The sequence below is a fragment of the Podarcis bocagei genome (assembly GCF_964188305.1).
Source record: "Podarcis bocagei genome assembly, chromosome: W".
Taxonomy (NCBI): Eukaryota; Metazoa; Chordata; class Lepidosauria; order Squamata; family Lacertidae; genus Podarcis; species Podarcis bocagei.
This window is the reverse complement of record NC_138131.1, coordinates 2,222,386-2,248,370: the sequence shown is the minus strand read 5'-3', so window position 1 is coordinate 2,248,370 and position 25,985 is coordinate 2,222,386. Positions and strand designations below refer to the sequence as shown.

Here is a 25,985-nt window from a genome sequence, read left to right as displayed (position 1 = left end):
AGTAATGCCGGGAGGCGGGCCACACCCACAAATAAGCCTTGAATTTTAAAGGTGCGGCTTATTTGTGGGTTCGTCTTATATTCCAGACGATACAGTGGTACCTCGGGTTACATACACTTCAGGTTACATATGCTTCAGGTTACAGACTCCGCTAACCCAGAAATATTACCTCGGGTTACGATCTTTGCTTCAAGATAAGAACAGAAATCGTGCAGCAGCGGCAGCAGGAGGCCCCATTAGCTAAAGTGGTGCTTCAGGTTAAGAACAGAGCTCCAGAACGAATTAAGTTCTTAACCCGGGGTACCACTGTACGAAGTTGCATCTGCTTCCCCACTCAGAGGTCTGAGTGGAATCCGCATGCATAAGCCTTACTGAGATCAACTAAACTTCTACTTTCCTGGGAGTAAGCCTCATTGAATCCAGTAGTGCTTGCTTGTGAGTAGACACACATTTGCTTGCACTGCCTACGGAAAAACATCCTCCCCATCATTCTCACATAGTACCCAACCTCCCATTTCAGCATAAGTGTTAGGCTGCCAGGCAAGGCTTACCTTCCCCCTCTCTGTAGATAACAGCATGAAGTGAAAGCAGTCTTTTGTAGCAAGAGAGGGAGGCTCCCACCATTCTTCCTCAAAGCAATAAACTTCAGTCTGGTTCCTCACATCATCCCTCCCTCTAAGACTTTCCTCCTCCCACCCCTCTTGTTTGGGTTTCTGGGGGTGTCTCGCATGAAACGTTTTTTGCAAATCAGGTGCATGCACATTCCCATGAGTGCTTGGCTTGTCCATAACCCTTCCACCCAATCAACTACTGTAATTCTTTACGTTGCTATCGAGAGTCCAAAATCTGCTCAACTTCATAATCTTCTTCTACACTTCCACTACAATGGGAGGGGGAGGAGTTTCCCTAGATGTCTGATACGGATGCACCAGCACCACTGGGGATAACATTGACCTGTGGAACATGGGGTGAATCTTCATAGATGAAGGTATTTGGAGTCTGAAAGTCACAGGCTTAATTTGGCCTGTCACCTCAAACGGACCCACTCTCTGATGATCTAATTTCTTACATCTGCCTCTTTGCGGTAGATCACGTGTTGACAACCATACCTGATTCCCAACTTTTATCTCCCTACCTGGTTGGCGGTGAGCATTTGCTGCCTTCTTATAAGCCTCTTTAGAATAGTTCCACCGTTCCTCCAGTAATTCCTGAATGGCTGCCAACTCCTCTAAAAATTCTTCCGTGGCAGGTACTGACAAGGTGTTGGTTGGGGACGGGAACGCACGAGGGTGGTAACCGTAATTTGCAAAGAATGGGGTTTGTTTTGTTGAAACATGCAGGGCGTTATTATATGCGAACTCCGCTAGAGGAAGCTTGGTTACCCAGTTGTCCTGCTGGTAATTAACATAGCAACGTAGGTATTGCTGCAACGTTGTGTTCCTTCTCTCTGACTCTCCGTTCGTTTCTGGATGCCTGGCTGAGGAAAGGCTTATTTCCACTTTGAGCAACTGCATGAGTTTTTTCCAGAACTGTGAGGTAAATTGGGTTCTGCGATCTGAAATCACTTGACAAATCCATGCAACTTGAACACATGATCTACAAACAACTGTGCTGTTTTGGGGGCTGTTGGGAGTCTTTTATGAGGCACGAAGTGGGCCATTTTTTTTGGGGGGGGGGAATCCACCATCACCCAAATTCCTGTCTGTTGCTGCAACCTTGGTAGATCAGTTATAAAATCCATAGCAATGGTTTCCCAAGGCTCTTGAGTGGTAGGTAGCAGTTGTAAGCCCGGTGGGGCTTCCTTGGGTCTCTTTGCCTGTTGACACGTTTTACAAGCTTGCACATAATCCTTTACATCTTCTCTTACCCTTGGTCACCAAAACTGTCTCGTCACATGGTATAATGTTTTGTACTGACCAAAGGGACCTGCTGTAGGGTTGTCATGACATTGACGCAGAACGGTGGCTCCAAGGTCCCCTGCTGGAACGTAGAGAGTCTCACCCTTGTACAAAAGTCCTTCTTTTTCTGAAAAACCCTCAATATCATTATTATCTCCCTCCAGTGCCCTCAATTTGTCTCTGGGGAAAGCATCCTCTCTTGTCTGCCGCTGAAAGTCTGTCTCGTCTCTCACTAATCCTGCCGGCAACTGCAACTGTTTCGGTGTCAAGATATGCCTGTATACCAAGACTGATTCTTCTTCCTGGTATTCAGGTTTCCTTGAAAGGGCATCTGCCCCTTGTTTCTGGCTCCCGGCCACATACTTGACTCTGAAGTCAAACCTATCAAAAAAACTGCCCACCAAATTTGCCTCTGATTCAACTGTTTCACCGCCTGCCAACATTCCAAATTCCAATGGTTCATGTGCATTTCTACCTGGTGCAGAGCTCCCTCCAGGAAATGTCTCCACACTTCAAAGGCTTCCTTGGTTGCCAAAAGTTCCTTCTCCCAAATTGTGTAGTTCTTCTCAGAAAGGTTCAGCTTTCTCAAGTGGAACACGCACGGCCGAAGGTTGCCCTCTATGTCCTCTTGTAGCAGCAGCACCGCTACTGCCCTATCTGAAGCGTCCATCTCCACTATTAGTGGTTGATGAGGGTCTGCATGTGCCAGATACATCTCTGAAGAGAACATGGTTTTTAAACGTTGGAATGCCCGTCGTGCATCATTTGTCCACCGGAAGGTTTTTTTTGCCCCTGAGGCAATCAGTGAACGGTGCAGTCAGTCTTGAATAGGCAGGCACAAACCTACAATAATAGTTGGCGAACCCTAAGAATCTTTGTAAGTCCTTCTTTGTTTTGGGTTCCTGCCACGACATCAAGCAATATATACATTTCAAAGGGCTAGACTGATTATAAACAATGAACTGTCAGAACCTTTTGACATTTCTAAAGGGACAAGGCAGGGCTGCCCACTGACTCCCCTTCTCTTCATAACAGTGTTAGAAACACATTTAAAAGCAATTAGGGACGACCCAAAAATAGAAGGGAATAAAATCTGAAAAAGATCCTATAAGGTCAAGGCTTTTGCAGATGACCTGATAATTACAACAAAAAACCCATTAGAAAGTATTTTAAAACTGTTGGAGAAAATGAACGAATTCGGCCAATTATCCGGTTTCAAAATCAACAAAGAAACAACAAAACTTATGGTGAAAAATTTGGACGCACAAGAAAAAGTAGAGTTGGAAAAAGAGACAGGATTAAAAGTTATGAACAAAGCCAGATACTTAGGAGTTTGGATTACTATGAAAAACATCAATCTTTATAAGGATTATTATATAAAGGCCTGGAATGGTATAAAAAAAAGAGCTAGAGAGCTGGAATAGATTAAAACTGTCGTTATGCGGGAGAATCTCTACAATTAAAATGGTAGTCCTTCCGAAAATGTTGTTCCTTTTTCAAACCATTCCAGTTATTAATGGACTTAACTGTTTCAAAGAATGGCATAGGTATTTGGTTTTTATCTTTATCTTACATTTGGCAAGGTAAGAAACCCAGAATAAAATGTAAATTATTAACAGATTTAAAAGAAAGAGGTGGCTTCCCTTTGCCAGACCGTAGGTTGTACTACGAAGCAGCATGTTTTGTATGGTTAAAGCAGGCATGTCCAAAGTCTGTTTCGGGGGCCTAATCCGGCCCGCCAGTCAGTTTAATCGAGCCCATGTGGCAGTTTATTTCCTAGGGTAAAATCCTAAAAAAAAAAAAGCTCAACAACTTCAATCCTGAAAAATCCCTCACGGCCTTTCACTGGAAAGGATTGGATGATCTTAAAGAATACTAATTTACTGGATATAGAAGGATGGGACAATAAAGTAGGATGGAGGTGAGGAAAGAAAGAAGAGCTTTCCAGTTCTTTGTTTATCAGGCTGTGCATAATTAGCTGAGCTCTAAGTGGAAAGATACCAGTGAAGCTGAAAAAGTTTGCTGGTTTGTCTAAGGAGTAATCATCATTTCTTATTGGTGAGGAGGGAAAGAGGAAACAAAATTGGAGACACAGTGCCTGCAATATCTGTAAAGTATCTTCAGCTGAGCCCTGAGAAGCTGTTAAGTCTCCACCTTTTGTTCACCAGCATATTGCCTTGTTGAAGCACTTACCATGATGTTATTTCAATACCATATTCAATGATACGGCAATTTATTAAACAGCCCTACTATCTGGGTACTTACTACTGTGTTCAGTACAGTGGTACCTTAGCTGACGAATGCCTTGGCAGTTGAATGTTTTGGCTCCCAAACGCCGCAAACCCAGAAGTGAGTGTTCCAGTTTGCGAATGTTCTTTTGGAAGCCGGACGTCCGGCGGGGTTTCTGCGGCTTCTGATTGGCTGCAGGAAGCTCCTGTAGCCAATCCGAATCCGCACCTTGGAAGTCTAACAGACTTCTGGAATGGATTCCATTCAGCTTCCATGGTATGACTCTATATATAACATTGTGTTAGGCTGCAATCTGAAATAGATTTGCTAAGGCATTTGCCTCCCTGAACATAGTGGGACTTATTTATCAGTAGACATGCTTAGAGTACCACTATAAATTGGAAGTGTTATTTATAAATGTTTGTAGGTTGGTTACGCTATTATTTGCAAATCCTGTCATCCAAATAGCAACTGAGTCTACTTTCTTATTCCTCAGCTGGTCTGCTGGTAGGTACATAGGAAGCCACCTTATACTGAGTCAGACCATTGTTCCTTCTAGCCAAATATTGTCTACACTGACTGGTAGCAGCTCTCCAGGATTTCAAACAGGGTTCTCTCTCTGCTCTACTAGGAGATGCTGGGGGTGGATGCTGATATTTGCGCTTGTTGTGAAATCTAGTAATAAGATAACTTTACATGTGCTTGCTAAAGAGGCTTGCATTGAATTCTGTATTAAGTGCTAAAGCATCATTCTAAGACATTTATCTTAGTACAAGTAGTAATTTCTATATACTTTTCTTTTCACAGTTTGTGAATGAGCATAGATGATTATGGATCCAGGTGGTGGAAGTCTTGGGTTGCAGACAGAGGAATGCAAAATGCCTCACACCATGATTATGCAGGATTTTGGTAAAACGACCTTTCATTTTTAACTCATGCTTGTTAATCTTTTGCAGTGTATAATGAATAAATAACCTGTGGCATAGGTGCCAAACATGACACAGGAAGTAGGCATTTCTGGCACTACTAAGCAGGAGCCTGAGCACATAAAGGCCTGGCTGTAGCACAGGGGTTGGCTGGGATTCTTGACAACCTGTTCTATGTTGCACTGCTGCCAACTTGCTGCTTTAGTAGACCAGAGGCTTGAGGGATGTGTATGGATTGTAACACACACTAGAGTGGTGCTATCTTTACTTTGAGCTTGCCAAAAGGATGCCCAAACAATTATTGTTTATAATACTACTGTATTTATTTTTTGAAATAATGTAAGCTTCAGTATTGGATGGCAATTGAGAGTTACCGTATTTTCCCCTCTATAACACGCAGATTTTTTCTCCTAAAAAGTAAGGGGAAATGTCTGTGCGTGTTATTGAGCGAATGTGTGGTCCCTGGAGCCGAGAGGTGCGAGTGAAGGCAAAAACAGGCAAATATCAATCGTCCGGAGAAGGGAAGCCTTGAAAAGAGGAAGCTGCTGCTTTCCTGCATTCTGCCTCAGGGTCTTACTGCCCACCCGCTTCTGTTTGTTACTGTGTTTGCTCAAACGGAACAAAGAGCAGAGAAAACCCCTCCCCTCCAGGCAAGCAGAGGGGAAAGCAGAGCGTCCTTCCTTCTAATGCCTCTCGTGCTCCGGTGCTGCAACATGCAGGTGGGGGGGGGAGAGAGCTGGCTGGCTTGGGTGGGTGCGTGGGGGGGACTTTTGCCTTCCTTTCCTCCCTCCGGTAAAATCCCTCTCCTGCATTCTTAGCCAGCTGCTTCTCCGCACACCCCTCTCGGTGCTCCTTGTCCCTTCTATGTTTTTCCTTCCCTCCCCACTTAAAACGTGGTTACAAAGCACGGATCCACATGGATCCTCAGGATCTTTGCATAGGGTCACCCCAAATTCACCATCAGATCACATAGCATATCCATGGCTACAGCCTGCACCAAAAAAATCACGCACCCACTGTTGCCTGGGGCTGCAGTGGTGCAAAAACGTGGTTACAAAGCACAGATCCACATGGATTCTCAGGATCTTTGCATTGGGATACCCCAAACTCACCGTCAAATCACATGTCTGTGGCCACAGCATGAAGCACAAAAATGATACATCCACTGTTTCATTCAGAATTTTTTCCCTCTTGTTTTCCTCTAAAAACTATGTGCGTGTTATGGTCAGGTGCGTGTTATCGAGCGAAAAATACGGTATTTTTTGTTTTAATTAATAATATTCTGTATACTAGGAGAGCAATCCTATAGTAAGTTCCACTGGGATGAGCAGGTTAGGATCCAGCTGATTTTCATCCGAGTCAGGAGGTTCCGAACACAGCCAGAGATACATTATTGTATCTCTCCCAGCTCAGCCAGAACCTAGCTGACTGAGCTGAGCTCAGCGGATCTTAAGATTATTTATTTACTTAGTTACCAACCTTCTTCAAAAGATCTCAGGGTGGTTCATAAGATAAAAATACAAGATAAAAGCATAAATAGTTAAAACCAAACAACAAACAACAGCTCCCCCTCCCACAAACACATTTAAAATGCTGTGCAAAAGGGTATGACGGAAACAGGCTCAGTGAGCTGTGTGTGTGTGTGTGTGTGTGTGTGTGTGTGTGTACTTAGAATGGACCAGATATGGCTATCAAAAAACTGCCAGCCTAACCTATCCTCTCCTTCAGAAGACAATAACATGAGCTACCTATGGGGATCTTTTGAAGCTTAGTAGCTCAGCTATCATAACTTCTTAAAACTATAATTAAATGTATTGGAAGGTAGAGTAGTTTACCAGACTGTATTTGTGGTAAAAAATTACATCTACACCACTTTGTTTGTTACCCAGGTGAGGGACCACCTTTTAAATAAAACATGGAACCAAGGAAATTAATTTAAGTCCAGCATCCAGGAGGAACCCAGCTTTTATTATAGCTATTGCAATAGGGCAGAGCTCAACTTAACATGGTGGTTCTATCCAGTCAAGAAAAAGGTGTGCTACGAGGAGCATCAGAACAAGAGTTTTATAGACACAGCACACAGAGTCATAAAACATCAAAATATAACATTGTTAAATTTTCTACATGCATCAAGAAAGGTTGCAGGTCACGAGATGGTAAATACACAATACAAATGCAGCTGAAATTGCAACTTACACTGGCTTCTTCAGTCTCACTATTATTCAACCCCTTCATGGCAAGCGTCTTTAGTACTTAGTAGAGGAGCCTTTTGCTGCTACAGCCTACTGCAAACTAGATGCATTGCCAGACAACAGCTTCTGGCAGCGTTCCTGAGCTTCTGCGCATGTGCGAGTGCTGAAACCCAGAAGTAACCCGTTCCGGTACTTTTGGGTTCGGCGCAGTGTGCAACCCGAAAACATACAACCTAAAGCGTCTGTAACCCAGGGTATGACTGCAATATTCTTGGGTTTGTGTGCTGCAACCGCCTTCTTCAAATCCACCTGAGATTTTCTATGGGGTTCAGGTCAGGTGACACTGATGGCCACTGTAGAAGCTTCCAGGACTACTTCTGCAACCAAACCTTGGTGAAATTTGAGGTATGCTTGGGACCATTGCCCTGTTGGAAGGTCTAGTGACACCCAAACTTCACCTTCCTCACAGACAGCATGACGTTTCCTCCTAGGATTTCCCAATACTTCAATGAATCCATCCTGCCTTCCACACATTGCAAACTGCAAGTGGCAGAGGATGCAAAGCAGCCCCAGAGCATCACTGAGCCACCACCATGCTTCACTGTAGGCAGAGTGTTCTTTTCAGCGTGTGCTTCATTCATCTTCCTCCAGACATAGCGCTGATCCATGGGGCCAAAAAGTTCCAATTTTGTTTCATCGCTCCACAGAACAGAATCCCAAAACTACTGTGGCTTATTTATATGATTTTGAGCTTATTGGAGCCAACTTTTCTTGAGCTTTTGGGTCAGCAGTGGTGTACGCCTTGGAGTTCTGGCATAGAAATGTTGGGAAAATGCCCTGGGGTGCCCCTGCAGCCCCCAAACTCTGAGCGTCCTCCAGTAATTATTCTGATAAAAAAAGAAAGAAATGGATCCAGAAAATCAGTTTTTTCCAAAAGCATCTGGATCTGGTCTGCGATCACTCAATCCAGAACCTTGTCCAGGACAGGGAGATTAGCAAGTGGCTGGTAGTTAGGTTTTCCAAATCCAGGGGAGGTTTCATAAGGAGTGGTTTTACCACTTCCTCCTACAAACAGGCAGGGACCACCCCCTCTCTTAAAGAGGCATTGATCACTGGATACATCAGTCTCCAAGAGTGGACCTTCCTAATAGATCCCCCGCCTCTGAGGGGGGGGGAGGTGCTAACTGTTGGGAAAACGCCCTGGAGTGCCCCTGCAGCCCCCAAACTCTGAGCGCCCTCCGGTATGCGCAGCTCTGGAAAAGGCATTCACCTTCTTCAGTGCGCTTCAGCTACATATATCAACTGATATATGCACACTAATCTTCTGGCATAACACAGCAAGAAGAACGAGACATTGTAGAGCTAATCTGCGTATTTATTTACACACTACATACAGACAAAGGAATTATTGCATCCTTTCTCTCCAGCTCTGAGAGAACAGACAGGTCAAAAGCAAAAGTTCAGTGTAACAGTTCACATAGCGGAAGACATAAGACTGTCTTCCGTTCTCACACTCTTCCCAGACAGGCATGTGAATTATACCAATCACATCTGCAGCATCGGAGGCATGAAATACTAACAAGAAATGTGTGCCTTACTGTGCTCACTGAAACATCACTGCCTGCTACCACCAAGTCTTGCTGCAGCTCTTTTGCAGTCACTCAAGTGTTTTTCCCAGCCTGTCTTCTCAGAAATGTGGTTTCTGCTGCAGTTTGCTTCCTTTTTCTGCCCCATCCAGGTAGTGTAACCACCGTAACTTTGAACTTGGAAACTCTGCTTCCAATGGTGTCTTTAGGAACATTCAGTGCCTTTGCTGTGTTCTTGTATGCTGCTCATTGTTTGTGATGGGTGATGTTCTCTTGAACCATTCTCTTGACTTAGCCATATTTCTAACATGCATCCAAATTTGAAACTCCTCAACCCCCTAGCCAGCTCAGGTATTTCATGTGTTGCCCCTCAAGTACACCTGGTGCAACTAATGAAGCCCTTGATTCATTGCATCAGGTGTGCTTGAGACAACACCTGTTGTATTTGTGCTGTTGTGAGGGATTCTATTCAGGGGGCTGAATAATAGCAAGACTAGAGAAGCCAGTATAAGTTGCAATTTCAGCTGCATTTCGGGAAACCACTTGAAGCATCTGTTGTGTGGAGCTATTTCAATTGCTTTTGTTTGATTCACTCACTGCAAACAGCTGGAAGTCTGTAAATTTTGATGATAAACATGATTTGCCATGGGGATTGAATTGCAACTGTATGTATACTGCCATCTGCTCCCCCGCAATTAACTTTGGGTGTTCCAAGTGCCCAGACCATTTGGGCCTTTGGCAGGGCTGTTGACATTCCTTTCTCTATCTCACTTTCCTTGCCTCACCTATCTCCCAGGAAGCTTCAAGGATATTGTCAGAGCTGCTCCCCGATCCTAGCTCACAGAGGATCACGCTAGCCAGCGATCATTAAGTAAAAGTCTTTATTGAGTTACAGTTTCCATTCTCAAGCTGCTGCGTGCAACTCTACGTCTTATGGTTAGATCGGCGAAGCTCCGTCTGAGTCTCCGCCCCTTGTGCACCAACTTAATATCCTAGCCCTGCTCCACCTTTTCCGCCTGACTGTTCTCCTCTGGGTCCCTCTGCCCCCGGGGTCTCTTCCCTCCGGGATTCCTCTGACGCCGACCCCCCGGACCCTCCTGTCTCCTTGCGCCGGGCTTTAGGACCTGGCTCCCTCTCCGGGCTGCCTACTGCGTCACTTTCCTGTGCATTTGAACTTGGCGCGCGCGCCCAACCTTCCACTTTCCGTCTGACCGTTTCTTCGCTCCCCGATGGAGGTGTGGCCACTCCTGACTCGTGCCCTCCCTCCTGTTGTGAGCTGCCAGCGCTTGATCCCTGGCGCCCTTCCTCTTCTCTGTTCTCTGGCGGTGACGCTGGTCCCGATTTCCAACTGCTCCCCTCTGAGTCCCCTCTGGCTCTATCTTCCTGGGGTGTCCCCCTAGGCTCCCCCCTTGCCCTGGCCACTGGTGCTCCTTTCTGTGAATCTTCTGATTCACTGGAAAGACTTGGAGATCTCGGGTCGTCGTCATCACTCATCTTTTCTTCTGCCTCCTCCCCCTCGCTCTCCGTTTCCTCCCTTGCCCTTGCCTCTGCTCCTGAACCCCTGACATCCATCCCCTCCTCGAAGCCCCCTCTTCCCCCCTCCCCTCCTTCCGGTGCGGGAGCTGGGTGCTGCTGTGTCAGGGGGACGAATGTCGGATACAGTTCGCTTCCCGTGGCGGGCCTCCATCTGACGTTTTCCGGTTCTTCCTCCTTGCTCTCGTCGACGACGGTCACCTCCGCTTCCATCTCTGTGCCGCCGTGCTCGAAACCCGGGTCGTTCCCGAAAACGTCCATGTCCGTCTCTCACTCGCTTCCTTCTGGAGACGTTGCTCGTCCTGGACCCTCCAGCCACTTTCTGCGGAACTGCTCCTCTGGTCGATCATCCCACCAATACGAGGGTTCTGAAGCAGATCCCGAGGGTGACCCCTCCGGGGAACGGGCGTCTCGTGTCGGTTCCTCGTCCGAGTCGAATCCCCGGAACGTGCTGGCTGAAAGCGTGGGCGTGAAAAGCCAGTCATCGAAAAAGTCTGCTGGCATGGGCCTATGTGGGAAGAGGGCATGAAACTCTTCTTTGAGCAGAGGTTCGTCTAAAGCGTAGCCCGGCACCCAGCTGTTGGCACTGGCCGGGGTGCCCTCCTTGGCGAGAAGGTATTCTACCCCCTCTTCCCCCCATCTGGAGTCCAAAATCTCCGTGACTTCGTTGATGTGCTCCTCCTGTGCCACTCCCGCTTGCCCGGTTCTCTCTCTGAGCGGACTCGGTGCCGTTCCTGGTTCCTGAAACCTGTGAGGTGCCTTGTAGGGAGTGAGCACCGATCTGTGGAACACCGGATGCATCCTGGAACCCTCCGGAAGCGCCAGCCTGAAAGCCACCGGGTTGACCTGCTCTTCGACTTGGTAGGGCCCCAGTTGCTTATGCCCTAGTTTCTTCTTCGCCAACGACCTGGCCGGCACTGCGTGGGCTGCTAACCAGACCCAGTCTCCCACATGGATCTCTTCGCCAACCCTTCTGTGTTTGTCCGCTTGTACCTTGTATGCGTGTTTGGCCAGCTCCAGGTGCCGCCGCAGCTGATCGTGGACCTCCTGCAACTCCGACGCGAACGCGTCTGCTGTCCGCGGCTCCCCCTCCCCCATTCTTTCCAGTCCCGGGAAGGTTCTGGGGTGCCTCCCGTTGTTGGCGAAGAACGGCGTGACCCCCGTGGACACGTGCTTTGTGTTGTTGTAGGCGAACTCGGCGAGAGGCAGGTAATCCACCCACGTCGCAGGCTGTTGATTCGCATAACATCTCAGGTACTGCTGCATGATGGCATTGACCCGCTCCGCTTGCCCGTTGGTCTGCGGGTGTCTAGCCGACACCAGGTTGATCTTGACGTTCAGGAAGCCCATCAGCTTCTGCCAGAAATTCGAGATGAACTGTCGCCCTCGGTCGGACAGAATAGACCGCGGCAGACCGTGAACCTTGAACACGTGGTCTATGAACAGTTTGGCGGTTTGTTCCGCCGTGGCCACCTTCGCACACGGAATGAAATGTGCCATCTTGGAGAACAAGTCCACCACCACCAGCACGGCCGTCTTTCCCCTCGAGCTGGGCAGATCCGTGACAAAGTCCAGGGCCACTCTCTCCCATGGTTCGACCGGAGTTTGCAGCGGTTCCAACAGTCCGGCCGGCGGTCTGTGCACTGGTTTGGCCCTCTGGCAGGTGTCACACCTCGCCACGTAGTCTGCGACTTCCCCTCTCATTCCGGGCCACCAGAAGTCTCTGGCGACTAATTCCACCGTCTTCTCCTTGCCAAAGTGCCCGGCAGTGGGCGCGTCGTGCAGCTGCTGCAGTACCTTGGCGCGAAGTTCGTCTCCCGGCACGTAGATGGCCCCTTTACGGATGAGCAATCCATCTCGCAGCTGGAACTCGTCGGTCGCTGCCGTGCCCCTGTGCACCTCTGCCATCTTTGCTTGCGCGAAGGAGTCATCCTGCAACGCTCGTCGCACCGCCTCCAGGTCAACTGTTGCCGCAGCGCACGCCCACACTGTTGGTGCGAAGATGTGCATGGCGGCCGCTGGCGTTGCCTCCTCCAGATACTGCGGCTTACGGGAGAGAGCATCCGCCATGATGTTGGTGTCCCCCGGGACATACTCTATTCGGAAGTCGAAGTTCGCAAAGAACTCAGCCCAACGTATCTGCCTCTGGTTCAGGAACTGTGCCGTGCGCCAGTGCTCCAGATTCTTGTGGTCCGTGCAGACCTGCACCGTGTGCTTGGCGCCGATCAGGAAGTGCCTCCACGCTTTGAACGCTGCATGAATGGCCAGCAACTCCCTGTCCCAGATGGTGTAGTTCTGTTCGGACTTGCTGAGCTTCCTGGAGTAAAACGCTCCCGGCCTCCAAACCCCCTGCGGGTCTTTCTGCAGCAGGACTGCTCCCACGGCTCTGTCCGAAGCGTCTGTCTCCACCCTCATCGGCCTGCTGGGGTCTACATGAAGCAGCTGCTCTTCCGACGCGAAGAGACGCTTGAGTGCCTGAAAGGACTGCTCCGCCTGCTCTGTCCAGATGAACTTCTTTTTCTTGGAGCTGAGCGTGTCCGTGATGGCCGCTGTCTGCATAGCAAAGCCTTTGATAAACTTGCGATAGAAGTTCGCGAAGCCGACAAACCGTTGGACCTCCTTCCGGTTGCGTGGGCTTTTCCAATCCAACACTGCTCGAACCTTGGCGCTGTCCATGGCGAGCCCCTTGTCAGACAACTTGTAGCCCAGGAAATCCACCTCCGTCACGTCGAATTGGCACTTCTCCAGCTTGGCGTAAAGCCTATGCTGCTGTAGCCTGCTCAGCACTTCCTTGACGTGTCTGTCATGCTCCTGCTGCGATTCCGAAAAGATCAGGATGTCATCCAAGAAACAGACGCACGTCTTGTAGAGGAGCCCCGCCAACACATGATGCATGAACGCTTGAAAAACGTGGGAGCCATTTTGCAATCCAAAAGGCATAACTCTATATTCGTAGGTGCCCAGGGGCGTGAACATGGCTGTCTTCCACTCATCTCCTTCCCGCATGCGAATGAGGTTGTACGCCCCTCGCAGGTCCAACTTGGTGAACACGCTGCCCTTCCGTACCTTTGCGAGGGGGTCGTCGATTCGGGGCATGGGGAAGTCCGATGGCTTGGTCACACTGTTTAAGATGCGATAGTCCACTACAAGCCTTTTTGGGGGCGTGTCCCGCTTCTTAACAAAGAATACAGGACTGCCCCCCGCTGCCTTGGACTCTCGGATGAAACCGCGCTCCAAATTATGATCTATGAACTCTTTGAGTTCCTGCAGTTCGTCCTCAGACATGGAATACAGCTTTCCTTTGGGCAGCGCCGCCCCTGGCAGCAGGTCAATTTTGCAGTCATATGGTCTGTGGGGGGGTAGCCTGTCTGCCTCCTTCTCGCAGAAAACCTCCAAAAATTCTGCGTACTTGTGGGGAACCGCTTGCAGCGTGCCTAGCTGCAGCTGTGACTCCTCTTCCTCTCCTTCCTGCCGGGGCACGATGCAGTGTTCAGCACAAAAGGAAGAGCCGAAGGTCAGCTGCCTCTGGTACCAAGCCAGCGTTGGGCTGTGCTTGTCCAGCCAACTCATGCCCAATACAATGGGCGTGTCCGATAGTTGAGTGACGTTGAAGCTGATGATTTCCCTGTGATTCCCAAGTCGCATCACCATTGGTGGCGTCTGCTTCACCACTTGCCCCCCTAGCAGCTCCCTGCCATCCACCGTGACAACCTGCAGGGGCAGCGTGGCAGGCAGCAACTGTATAGCGTGCCGGTCAACAAAGTCCTGCCCTATAAAGTCCGCATTGCTTCCTGAGTCAATGGTGATTGGCACGTCCATGGTGATTCCATTGGGCAGCTGGAGCGATGCGGTGAGCCTCACTACTGGTTTGGGCGGGAGGGGGTCCATGGGCTGTAAAATCTCTGGGGACTGCTTCACTGACACGTCTGGCTGGGCCCCAGTGCCTCTTCCTCCAGCCAGACTCCGTCGTTTCCCTGCTGTGGTTCTCCTTGCTGCGTTGCTGCAGTTACCATTGCTGAGGCTGCAGTGTGCTTGTGGAGCCTCCGGGGACACTCTTTCGCCATATGCTGTGGATCCTCGCAGATATAACACTTCCTGTTCCCTCTAGGAGGCTTCGCTTTCACTGTTGCCGGTGCTAGGGCTCTGGCTGCTGACTGAGCCCTTGCACTTCCAACCTCCATAGGTTCCGCCCCTCCTCCTGGCGGAGGCGTGGATTGCGCACGCGCTGCTTCTCTGGGAAGGAAGGAGGAGCCCCTGGCTGGTTCGCGCCCTCCACGCCCTTCGTCCCTGCTCCACGGACGTTCTTCCAGCCGCACCCCCACCGCCAGCGCCCTCTGAACGATCTCCTGCGTGGTCCGGGGTCTCTCCCCCCTCGCAATTTCATCTTTAACCGAGCCGTGCAATCCCTCCCAAAACAGGTCTCTTACAGGAGCCGAATCTCTGTCCCATTCCAGGGCACTGACCAAAGCGAAAAAGCGGGCATGGTACTGCCTTACGCTGGCCCTCCCTTGCTTCAGTCCATGTATCTGCTGCCGAGCAAGATCCACGTCAATGCTTGATAAAAAGCACCCATCCATCGCTTTAATAAAGGCATCCGCATTTTGGAGCGCCGGATCCCCATCCCTCCACAAATTGCGCAGCCATGCTTTAGCATCTCCATGCAAATGGGACATGATGAATCCCACTTTCTCTTGCTCATCTCTAAAGTCTTTTTTCAGCAGTTGCAGTGCACACATGACATCTGCTCTAAAGTTGGGGTACTGTTGCAGATTCCCATCGAAGTGAGAGACCAGACCGCCTGTTCTTCTCCCCAACCCAATCCCCTCCGGTTTGGGTGTCAGTTGCCCTTGCTTCGTAAGCACTTCCAACCTGACCTGGAGATCCCTGTAGGCGGCAGCTGCGTCCTCTTCTCTCTTCCTGGATGCAAGAGCCTCGGCATTCAGTCGTGACACTGCTTCTCTGAGTTCCGCTATCTGCTGTTCAGCCGTCATGTTGTCTGCCGTTCGTGAGCTCGCTAGTAGGCACCCGCTTTCTCTCCTCTCCGTGAGGCCGTAGATGCCCACAATTTAGAGACGGAGCTTACTGTCAGAGCTGCTCCCCGATCCTAGCTCACAGAGGATCACGCTAGCCAGCGATCATTAAGTAAAAGTCTTTATTGAGTTACAGTTTCCATTCTCAAGCTGCTGCGTGCAACTCTACGTCTTATGGTTAGATCGGCGAAGCTCCGTCTGAGTCTCCGCCCCTTGTGCACCAACTTAATATCCTAGCCCTGCTCCACCTTTTCCGCCTGACTGTTCTCCTCTGGGTCCCTCTGCCCCCGGGGTCTCTTCCCTCCGGGATTCCTCTGACGCCGACCCCCCGGACCCTCCTGTCTCCTTGCGCCGGGCTTTAGGACCTGGCTCCCTCTCCGGGCTGCCTACTGCGTCACTTTCCTGTGCATTTGAACTTGGCGCGCGCGCCCAACCTTCCACTTTCCGTCTGACCGTTTCTTCGCTCCCCGATGGAGGTGTGGCCACTCCTGACTCGTGCCCTCCCTCCTGTTGTGAGCTGCCAGCGCTTGATCCCTGGCGCCCTTCCTCTTCTCTGTTCTCTGGCGGTGACGCTGGTCCCGATTTCCAACTGCTCCCCTCTGAGTCCCCTCTGGCTCTATCTTCCTGGGGTGTCCCCCTAGGCTCCCCCCTTGCCCTGGCCACTGGTGCTCCTTTCTGTGAATCTTCTGATTCACTGGAAAGACTCGGAGATCTCGGGTCGTCGTCATCACTCATCTTTTCTTCTGCCTCCTCCCCCTCGCTCTCCGTTTCCTCCCTTGCCCTTGCCTCTGCTCCTGAACCCCTGACAGATATGTTTGGATTTACACTCCAATGTTAATTAGAACAACATCCTTTATGATCGCTTGTGCCACTTTCAGGGTTAGATGGGGTTTCTTGTTTATGGCCTCAAGAGCACAGGGGTTATAAAACCTTATAAAATGTAGGTGCACAGGAGCCATATATAAAAACTATTCAGTGATGTGTTCTATCTTTCTGAACTTTAAATGTCATTAATATTTGAAACAATTAAATCAAAATATACACCCTGGGTCTCTGATTCTTATGTCATATTCGTAGGATGTATTTCTTAGATGCTAATTGTTATGCTACAGCAATGCAACTATTAATGCTTTATCTCATTCACAATTGTTTCATAGTGGCTGGAATGACTGGTACCGCTCACATTGATGGAGATCATATTGTCGTGTCAGTTCCTGAAGCTGTACTCGTTTCCAATTTTGTCACAGATGGGATCACCCTTGATCATGGCTTAGCCACTGAAGTTGTCCAAGGACCTGATATCATAACCGAAACTGATGTTACAGAAGGGGTGATAGTTCCTGAATCTGTATTGGAAGCTGATGTATCTATTGAAGAAGCACTAGATACCCGTGATCATGTTTTGACTTCAGATATAGTAGCAGAAACTGTTGGCGTTCCTGATGAGGTTTTTGTGGCTGATCTTGTTATGAGTCCTGATGGACATTTGGAACATGTGGTACAAGATTCTGTGTCAGGATCTGACTCTCCCACAATGGTTTCAGAAGAGGTTCTTGTAACCAATTCAGATACAGAAACTGTGATTCAAACATCTGGCACTATTCCTGGTTCTACAGTTACTATAAAGACTGAAGATGAGGATGATGGCAAGAGCACATCAGAAGACTACTTAATGATATCTTGTAAGTTAAGTAAAGGTTTATACAACATTTGACTATTCAGACTAGAAATGATCCAATGATGAGAGGCTATGAAATATAATTGGTTGTGAGTATGATGTATTTTCCCAGTAAAATTTTGGCAGAAATAGTGTTATGCCAGTCGAATAGTCAATACAGCTTAAATGTGGTTTGTAGTAAGTAAGTTAGTGTACATAAATCCACTCATATCCCCTCACTTATGGAAGACTGTTGGATCTAGCACAGGCTTCCATGGCCCAGAATGGAAGTGAAGGGATTTCTGCAAATTTTCCTTTCTCTGACAGTCACACACACTACATACTTCACTATTCCAAAGGGTTCCCCAACTCTTTTGAGCTGATTTTGGAGGGCTTGTAGGAGATTGCAGAGGAAAGAGTTGAGTTGGCTTCCTTCTGTCTTGGGAGACAATGGAGGAGTCTGAAAAAAATGACACTACCCTACTTTCCACTAAAACACCTGCTAAATCGAAGAGCCTTCTGTCACACGTGGCTCTAATACAACACATATAATGAGATTTTGTTTTCACAGTTAGAGGTCCATGGGAATGATGCATCAGTCTAGAGTATATACATTCTGGGACCCATGGGAGCAGGACTTAATGGAAAACGTTATGAAAGAATCTCAAGAACACATATGACATAGCAGATTTTATTATTCCTTGAGCTCTTTAGCATACATTTCCAAATGGAGTACGTTACTCTACATTTTTAAAGTTTTTTTTTTTTAAAAAAATCTAGATTTTATAATGACCTGTTTCAGGAAATTAATGGCAATACATAAATTGAAGCTCAGATACTCAATAAAAACAGCAGATTCTTACGGGACCTTAAAGACTATCAAAGTTACTGTGACATGAGCTTTTGTGAAATACCATTTATTTTATCAGATATAGGAAGTGCTATCAACTGCATGTGTGTCTTTCTGTGTGTACATATATTTACACACACACTGTTGGGTTGGGGGCACGTGTGTGTCGTGGGTGAAAGAGAGAGAGAGAGAGAGGTATGTGTTTGTTTTATACATACACATACTATCTGACTGCAACTCAGGATAACACTTCAAACATCTGATGAAGTGGACTGTAGTCCTGAAAAGCTTATACCATAAGAAATTTGTCCTTAAGGTGCCGTTGATTTTGCTGTAAGAGATGTGACACAAATAACATAAAACATCTTTTGTTTTTGTTTTTCAGGTTTGTGATGTTCAAACACCCACAGTGGATTGCTAGCTCTTGATCCTTATGATGGCACTGCATGTACATTACTGATGATCCTTCTTTCTTTTCTTCTTTGGCGATCACTCGTAGCCGAGTAAGATTGTCTTCCATAAACACAGTTTTAACAATGAGTCCGTAAGTGGCTGTGGAGACCATTTCTGGATCCACATGTCTTTCCACAGTGGGGACATTGGTTTCCGGGTGGGAGTTGATCACGGTGTGGATTTGCCAAGCGTTCCTTCCTCTTATCACGTTTCTCCCTTGTGTCCTGAGTTCGCGTGTCTTCAAAGCCCCTGACACCTTTGGTAAAGGCTGTTCTCCAACCGGAGCGCTCGCAGGCCAGTGTTTCCCAGTTGTCAGTGTTTATACTACATTTTTTTTAGATTTGTCTTGAGACATTCTTTAAATCTCTTTTGTTGACCACCAGCATTAAGCTTTCCATTTTTAAGTTCGGAATAGTGTAGTTGCTTTGGAAGACGATCATCAGGCATCCGCACATGACCAGTCCAACGAAGTTGATCTTTGCTTCTTCCAGTACACTGGTATTAGTTCGCCTGTCTTCCCAAGTGATGTGTGAAATTTTTTTGAGACACTGTTGATGGAATATTTCGAGGAGTTGGAGATGGCGTTTATAAGTGGTCCATGTTTCACAAGCATATAGTAAGGTTGGCAGTACAATAGCTTTGTAAAAAAGCATTTTGGTTTCCCTGCGAATGTCCTGATCCTCAAACACTGCAAACATTGCACTTCAGTCGGGAGAAAGCTGCACTCAGGCGATGCTGGATTTCAGCATCAGTGTTGGCCCTTGTGGAAAGATAACTGCCTAGGTAGGAGAAGTGATGGACATTTTCCAAGGTTACACCATTGAGTTGGATTTGTGGTGCTGCAGAGGGGTTATTTTGTACTTGCTGGTGCAGCACTTTGGTTTTTTGGATGTTGAGTGATAGGCCAAGCCTTTCGTAAGCTTCTGGAAAGATGTTTAGGATGGTTTGGAGGTCATCCTCTGAGCGTGCGCACACTATGTTGTCATCAGCATACTGAAGCTCTATGACGGAAGTTACAGTAACTTTACTCTTTGATGATCCTATACTACCCACTACAGAACCACACTGGAGCTGTCTTTTAGGGGTAAGGTAATATTCCACCACCACCTTCTTCCATAATTTATTTATTTTGTTTAACAGCATTTATAACTGCTTAATATTTAAAATTGATAAGCGGTATGCAGAAATGCAAACATTAAAATTGTATAATAAAATCAGAGAAAAATACAAAAATCTAGTAATAACAGGGCCCGTTCTTATGCTTATTACAATATAAGCAATATATTGGGCAACTTTTTCTTGGTGCTATTCCATTTCCCCTAGCAAGTCTGCCTTAATTGTAGTAGAATTCCACCACCCCAGTGGTATCATTATGACAGTCTTGAAAGGTAGTGGAGTTTGTAACTAGCAATGTGTAGAACAACATTGTTGCTCCTGCTGCAGATCACATTTTCAGAAATTATTCTGAGACTCATAATATGCCATCCACATCTGGCATGTTGGCCAGAAGTTACCTAGCCTGTAAAATGGCATTGCTTATTTTGCAAATGTTATGAATTCATTCCTTTATTGTTTCCTATGAGATAGATACTAGGGAAGGGGTTTCCCCCAAAAAAGAAATAGCACAGCTGTAGAACTATGGCACATATTTCAAGGGCTTCTAGGATGGGTGTGATATCACCAGCATAGTACATGCTAAGACATCACATAAACTGGGAGCTGGCAATCTACAGTGAATCTGAACATCTCACACCTGGAAACAGCCAAGAAAGGTAAGTTAGAGGTGGCAAATAGTATTTTTCTTGATCTTTGGCAAACAGGCATTTCTGCAGCATTTATCTTCTAAATAATCTCTCCACAATTCATAGAATTGTAGAGTTGGAAAGGACCCCGAGGGTCATCTAGTCCAAACTCTAATGCAGGAATCTCTGCTAGATCATACATGACAGATGGCCATCCAACCTCTGCTTTAAAAACTGGAAGGAAGGAGAGTCCACCACCTCACAAGGGGGTCTGTTCAACTGTTGAGCAACTCTTACTGTCAGAAAGCCAGAACCTCCTTTCTTGTAACTTGAATCCATTGGTTCGGGTCCTTACCTCTGGAGCAGTGCCATCCTCCATGTAACAGCCCTTGAGATATTTGAAGATGGCTATCAGATCTCACCTCTGTCTCCTATTTACCAAACTAAATATACCTAACTCCTTCAACCGTTCTTCATAAGGCTTGGCTTCCAGACCCTTTATCATCTTGGTTGCCCTCCTCTGCACACATTCCAGATGGTCAATACCCTCCTTAAATTGTGATGCCCAGAACTGGACACAGTATTACAGGTGTGGTCTGACCAAGGCAAAATAGAGTGGTACTATTACTTCCCTTGATTGGGATACTACAGTGGTACCTCGGGTTAAGAACTTAATTCGTTCCGGAGGTTTGTTCTTAACCTGAAACTGTTCTTAACCTGAAGCACCACTTTAGCTAATGGGGCCTCCTGCTGCCACTGCACCGCCACCGCACGATTTCTGTTCTCATCCTGAAGCAAAGTTCTTAACCCGAGATACTATTTCTGGGTTAGCGGAGTCTGTAACCTGAAGCGTCTGTAACCCGAGGTACCACTGTATACTTCTTTGTGCTGAGAGCAACAATATGATATTGATAATTTGCATTAGCAGTAATTTGCTCAGTTTTTTCTCTTACTGTGTGGACCAGACCAGAAAGTAATAGGCCCACAACTATCGAAAATCAGGTAAAATTTCTAGATATTCTAAACGACTCTGTCTAGAAGAGTTGGTGTTGGAATGAACTTGGGGGGGGGGGGGCAAACCTGCACTTAATCTTGAATGGTGCCCAGGATGTAATTCTGCTTATAGCAAAGGGGAACTGTAACACTCAACTTTGACTGGATGGATGGTTACATTCTAACGGCTTGCAACTTTAACTGTATCCAGATACCTAGTGAGATACAAATGGAACTTTACTGACTGCTGGTGGTTTTAGCAATTTTATATAAAAATTTGGAGGAGCTAAAGAAGAAAAGGGGGAGGAAAGGAAGCCTGCAGGGAACTCTTGCACATTTGGGGGGAAACCCCCCAAAAGCGGAAAATAGCCTGGAATAGCTTCCCAAGCATTCTGAACCCCTCCCCCCAAAAAAAACATGAAAGAGCTCCCCAAATAAGATTTTCTGATTAAAAATCCGGTCTGTTTTTGAGCTTGAAGACATGCCATGGGATTACAATAAAAATAAAAAGGAACTATAAGTCTTGGAACTTTCGCAAACCATCATCATTTGAGACCTTGCAAGTAGATAAGTACAATTTAAAGAACAATGTTTCTTCTACTCCTTTTCTCTAAAAGACAATAACAGGAAATTGGACTGGCCTAACATATTTATACCACTTCACTTTCTCTGCCTTTTGGAATATTAATGAACTATTTCTCTCTTTCACTGCACAATATTGTATTTGTATATTTTATATTTCTTGATCTAATGGAAATTTGGGGTTTGTTTTTTTACATTTCCCTTTTGCTTTGGTGATAAAAGTATTTGTTACAGTGTGGTGGGGAGGGAGAAAGCAGACAAAAGGGAAAGTGAAACTAAGAGATGGGGGGGGGGTCAGTCTCACGGCTTGAATAGACTCAGAGCCTGCAGGTGTGACCTTGATCAATTCACACAATACTGGGAACCAACAGATAAGAAATGTCTGGAACAGACAGAGTAACAACAAGGAAAGCGACTGCTTTCGCTGCTGCGGCAGCTACTAGATGGACCAGCGTACAGCTTGGTGACAATGGGGATAAGGGAGAGAAAGAACAGACAGATCTTTTTGCATTGTCAGTGTGGTGTAGTGGTTAAGAGTGGTAGACTCATAATCTGGGGAACCAGGTTCATGTCTCCACTCCTCCACATGCAGCTGCTGGGTGACCTTGGGCCAGTCACACTTCTTTGAAGTCTCTCAGCTCCACTCACCTCACAGTGTTTGTTGTGGGGGGGGGGGGAGGGAAAGGAGAATGTTTTGAGACTCCTTCGGGTAGTGATAAAGTGGGATATCAAATCCAAACTCCTCCTCCTCCTCCTTCTTGTAGCTTTCGGAATTTAGAAAAGAGATGTTGAACTCAATGAAAGAATTTACACAATGGATTTCCAAAGAATTGGAAATAAGAGTCAAAAAATTGAAATTAATCCCAGAACCTTTTCAGACCACAATTCCTTGATTATGGAACTACAAAAAGAAAGCCAAATTTCTTTTAGATGGAGATTAAATGATGATTTATTAGATGACCAAAAAATTGTTGAAAAAGCAAAAAAGACCCTCACAGATTATTTTGAAATAAGCAGTCAAGGGCAAACAAAATTACAGATGGTCTGGGACGCAAGCAAGGCTGTAATGAGAGGACTCTCTATACAACAAAACGCATTTAAAAAGAAATTGAGAGAGAAAAAGAAAAAAGGAATTTTAGAGGAAATTATGAAAAAGGAGAAACAGCTACCAAACAAAGCAAATAAAGAGGAAGTAAAACAAGCAATTAAAACACTACAAACTCATTACTCAATGATCATAAACGAGGAAATTAGCTGGAAAATAAAAAGGGTAAAACAAAAATATTTTGAGCATGCAAATAAACCAGGAAAGTTGTTAGCCTGGCAGCTGAAAAAAAGTGAACAAAGGAACTCCATAAACAAAATTAACATAAATGGCAGAATCACAGACAAGTTGAAGGAAATAAGAGACGGATTTGTTAAATATTTTTCTGAGCTGTATAGACAAGGGAAAGAAAAAACATTTAAGATAGAAGAGTATATCAGAAGTAGTAATATGCCACACATAAAATAACAAAGGATCATTCTTAACTCCCAGATAAGAATGCAAGAATTACTTGAGGCAATAAAAAGCTCTAAAAATGGCAAGTCTCCAGGCCCGGATGGCTTTACGGCAAAAACATCATTGCCACACTCCAGGTATTCTATTATATTCAGAATATTCCTTATATTCTCCTTCATTTGTCTGCCTGGTAAAAATCCTGCCTAATCGTGATATATATACTCATTTAATTTTTTTTTAATCTAATTTCTAATCTAATATATTTGCGAACAATTTGTAATCATTGTTTAACAAGGAGATAGGACTATAGTTTTTAATTTGCAGTAAGTCTGCATCTTGTTTTGGAATTATTGTTATATAGGCCTGTTTCCATGTTTCTGGGATTTCGCCTGTATTCAATATTTCATTCATGACATCTTTCAATGGGTTCACTAATTGTTCATTTAATTTCTTATAATATTTCACCCTCCCAGACCTTAAATTGCATTATGAATCTGCTTGTTTGGTATGGATCAGGGACTGGATGAGGTTGGATAAGCAAGAGTCATTAGAATTAGAAGGACATGACAACAGATTTGGTTGGCACGCATATTTATGATACGGGAAAAATTAAGGATGACATGTTTTTGCATAATATGTTTTGTTTAAATTTCTAATAAAAATGTATTTAAAAAAAGAAACATGAAATCTAGGAGCTAAATGCCGCCTTAAACCTAGGTTATGTGAGGAGAATCAGAACTTACAGGGTTAAACAGTTCTGTGTGATGTCTCACATTCTTGAGGCGTGGTTTTGTTCACATACGGGAATCTTTCTTTGTGTGTGAGTTGCTTTCGTTTTTGGCTGTCGAGCTGAGAAGATGTCGATCGCTGGTCTGATTTATGATGTTTTTCTACTCATTAAAGACTGTTTTAGATTGCCGTACTTTTCTCTCAATAACACGCAGGTTTTTTCTCCTAAAAAGTAAGGGGAAATGTCTCTGCGTGTTATTGAGCGAATGTGTGGTCCCCGGAGCCGACTGGTCCAAGTGCAGGGGCAAAAATCAGGCAAAAATCCGATCGCGCGAGACTTTCCTGCATTCTGCCTCAGGGTCTTACTGCCCACCCTCTTCTGTTTTGGTTGCTGTTTGCTCAAACGGAACAAAGAGCAGGCAAATCCCCTCCCCTCCAGGCAAGCAGAGGGGAAAGGAAAGGATCACGTCCTTCCTTCTAATTCCTCTCCGTGCTCCGGTGCTGCTGCGTCCAGGGAAGCATTTTAGGGACTTGCAGGGTGGGGGGGGGGAACTTTTGCCTTCCTTTCCTCCCTCCCATTAAATCCCTCTCCTGCATTCTTAGCCAGCTGCTTCTCTGCACGCCCCTCTCATGCTCCTTGTCCCTTCTGCGTTTTTCCTTCCCTCCCCACTTAAAACGTGGTTACAAAGCATGGATCCACATGGATCCTCAGGATCTTTGCATTGGGTCACCCCAAATTCACCATCAGGTCACATGTCTGTGGCCACAGCATGAGGCACAAAAATGATACACCCACTGTTTCATTCAGAATCCCCCCCCCCTTGTTTTCCTCCTCTAAAAACGATGTGCGTGTTATGGTCAGGTGCGTATTATAGAGCGAAAAATACGGTAGCAGAAGCCTGCGTACAGTCTTTGATTTATCACCCACACACAAGGCACAAGGGGAAGCGTGCCGGGCGCCATTACATTCCAGTAGGTATTGGGTGCAACAATGCAATGTCTAGGCATGGTTTTTTATAACGAGATACAAAGCTGAAAATGAATGAACTGCAGCTAATTTTTTATCTTCATTTTTCACATGGTTTAGCCCACCCCCCTAATATTATTAAGAGGGTCTCTTCAGTTTTCAGAGTAGCAGCTGGAAGTGCGGAGGCAGAAAAAGCTCCTCCTTTCCTTCCACCCTGCAGTTTTTATCTGAAATTTTAGGTGCAGTACTGCACCCAGAGCTCAGAAACTGCTCACTCTAATGAAATTCCGTCACAAAATGCATCTAGAACAATGGGAGTTTCAAACACTGATGGATACCTTCTGCGTTTAGTATGCGCCTTACTGTGCTCACTGAAACATCAGTGCCTGCTACCACCAAGTCTTGCTGCAGCTCTTTTGCAGTCACTCAAGTGTTTTTCCCAGCCTGTCTTCTCAGAAATGTGGTTTCTGCTGCAGTTTGCTTCCTCTTTCTGCCCCATCCAGGTAGTGTAACCACCGTAACTTTGAACTTTGAAACTCTGCTTCCAATAGTGTCTTTAGGAACATTCAGTGCCTTCACTGTGTTCTTGTATCCTGCTCCTTGTTTGTGATGGGTGATGTTCTCTTCTCTTACCTTCTTGAACCAGTCTCTTGACTTAGCCATATATCTAACATGCATCCAAATTTGAAACTCCTCAACCCCCTAGCCAGCTCAGGTATTTTATGTGTTGCAGCTCAAGTACACCTGGTGCAACTAATGAAGCCCTTGATTCATTGCATCAGGTGTGCTTGAGACAACACCTGTTGTATTTGTGCTGTTGTGAGGGATTCTATTCAGGGGGCTGAATAATAGCAAGACTAGAGAAGCCAGTATAAGTTGCAATTTCAGCTGCATTTCGGGAAACCACTTGAAGCATCTGTTGTGTGGAGCTATTTCAATTGCTTTTGTTTGATTCGCTCGCTGCAAACAGCTGGAAGTCTGTAAATTTTGATGATAAACATGATTTGCCATGGGGGTTGAATAATTTCAATTGCAACTGTACATGTTGGCCTTACTGGGTTCTATTTAGGATAAATGGGTCTTCCTGGATTAAAATGTAACAGAATAAAGAAGACTT

At 46.2% G+C, this 25,985-nt stretch overlaps 1 protein-coding gene across 7 annotated transcripts in view; it reads left to right on the top strand.

Moving 5' to 3' along the window:
- LOC308577825 (zinc finger protein 711-like) overlaps window positions 1–25,985 on the top strand; it is an 85,015-nt gene that overhangs the window by 22,842 nt on the left and 36,188 nt on the right. For 6 of the 7 annotated variants that reach the window (XM_081178212.1, XM_081178211.1, XM_081178209.1 and 3 more), the window contains exons 2-3: window positions 4,935–5,036; window positions 16,552–17,076. In XM_081178212.1, coding sequence (XP_081034338.1) covers window positions 4,952–5,036; window positions 16,552–17,076 — 610 coding nt within the window. In that variant the 5' untranslated portion in view covers window positions 4,935–4,951. The remainder of the gene's footprint in view (window positions 1–4,934; window positions 5,037–16,551; window positions 17,077–25,985) is intronic. The other variant, XM_081178213.1, reaches the window with a different exon arrangement.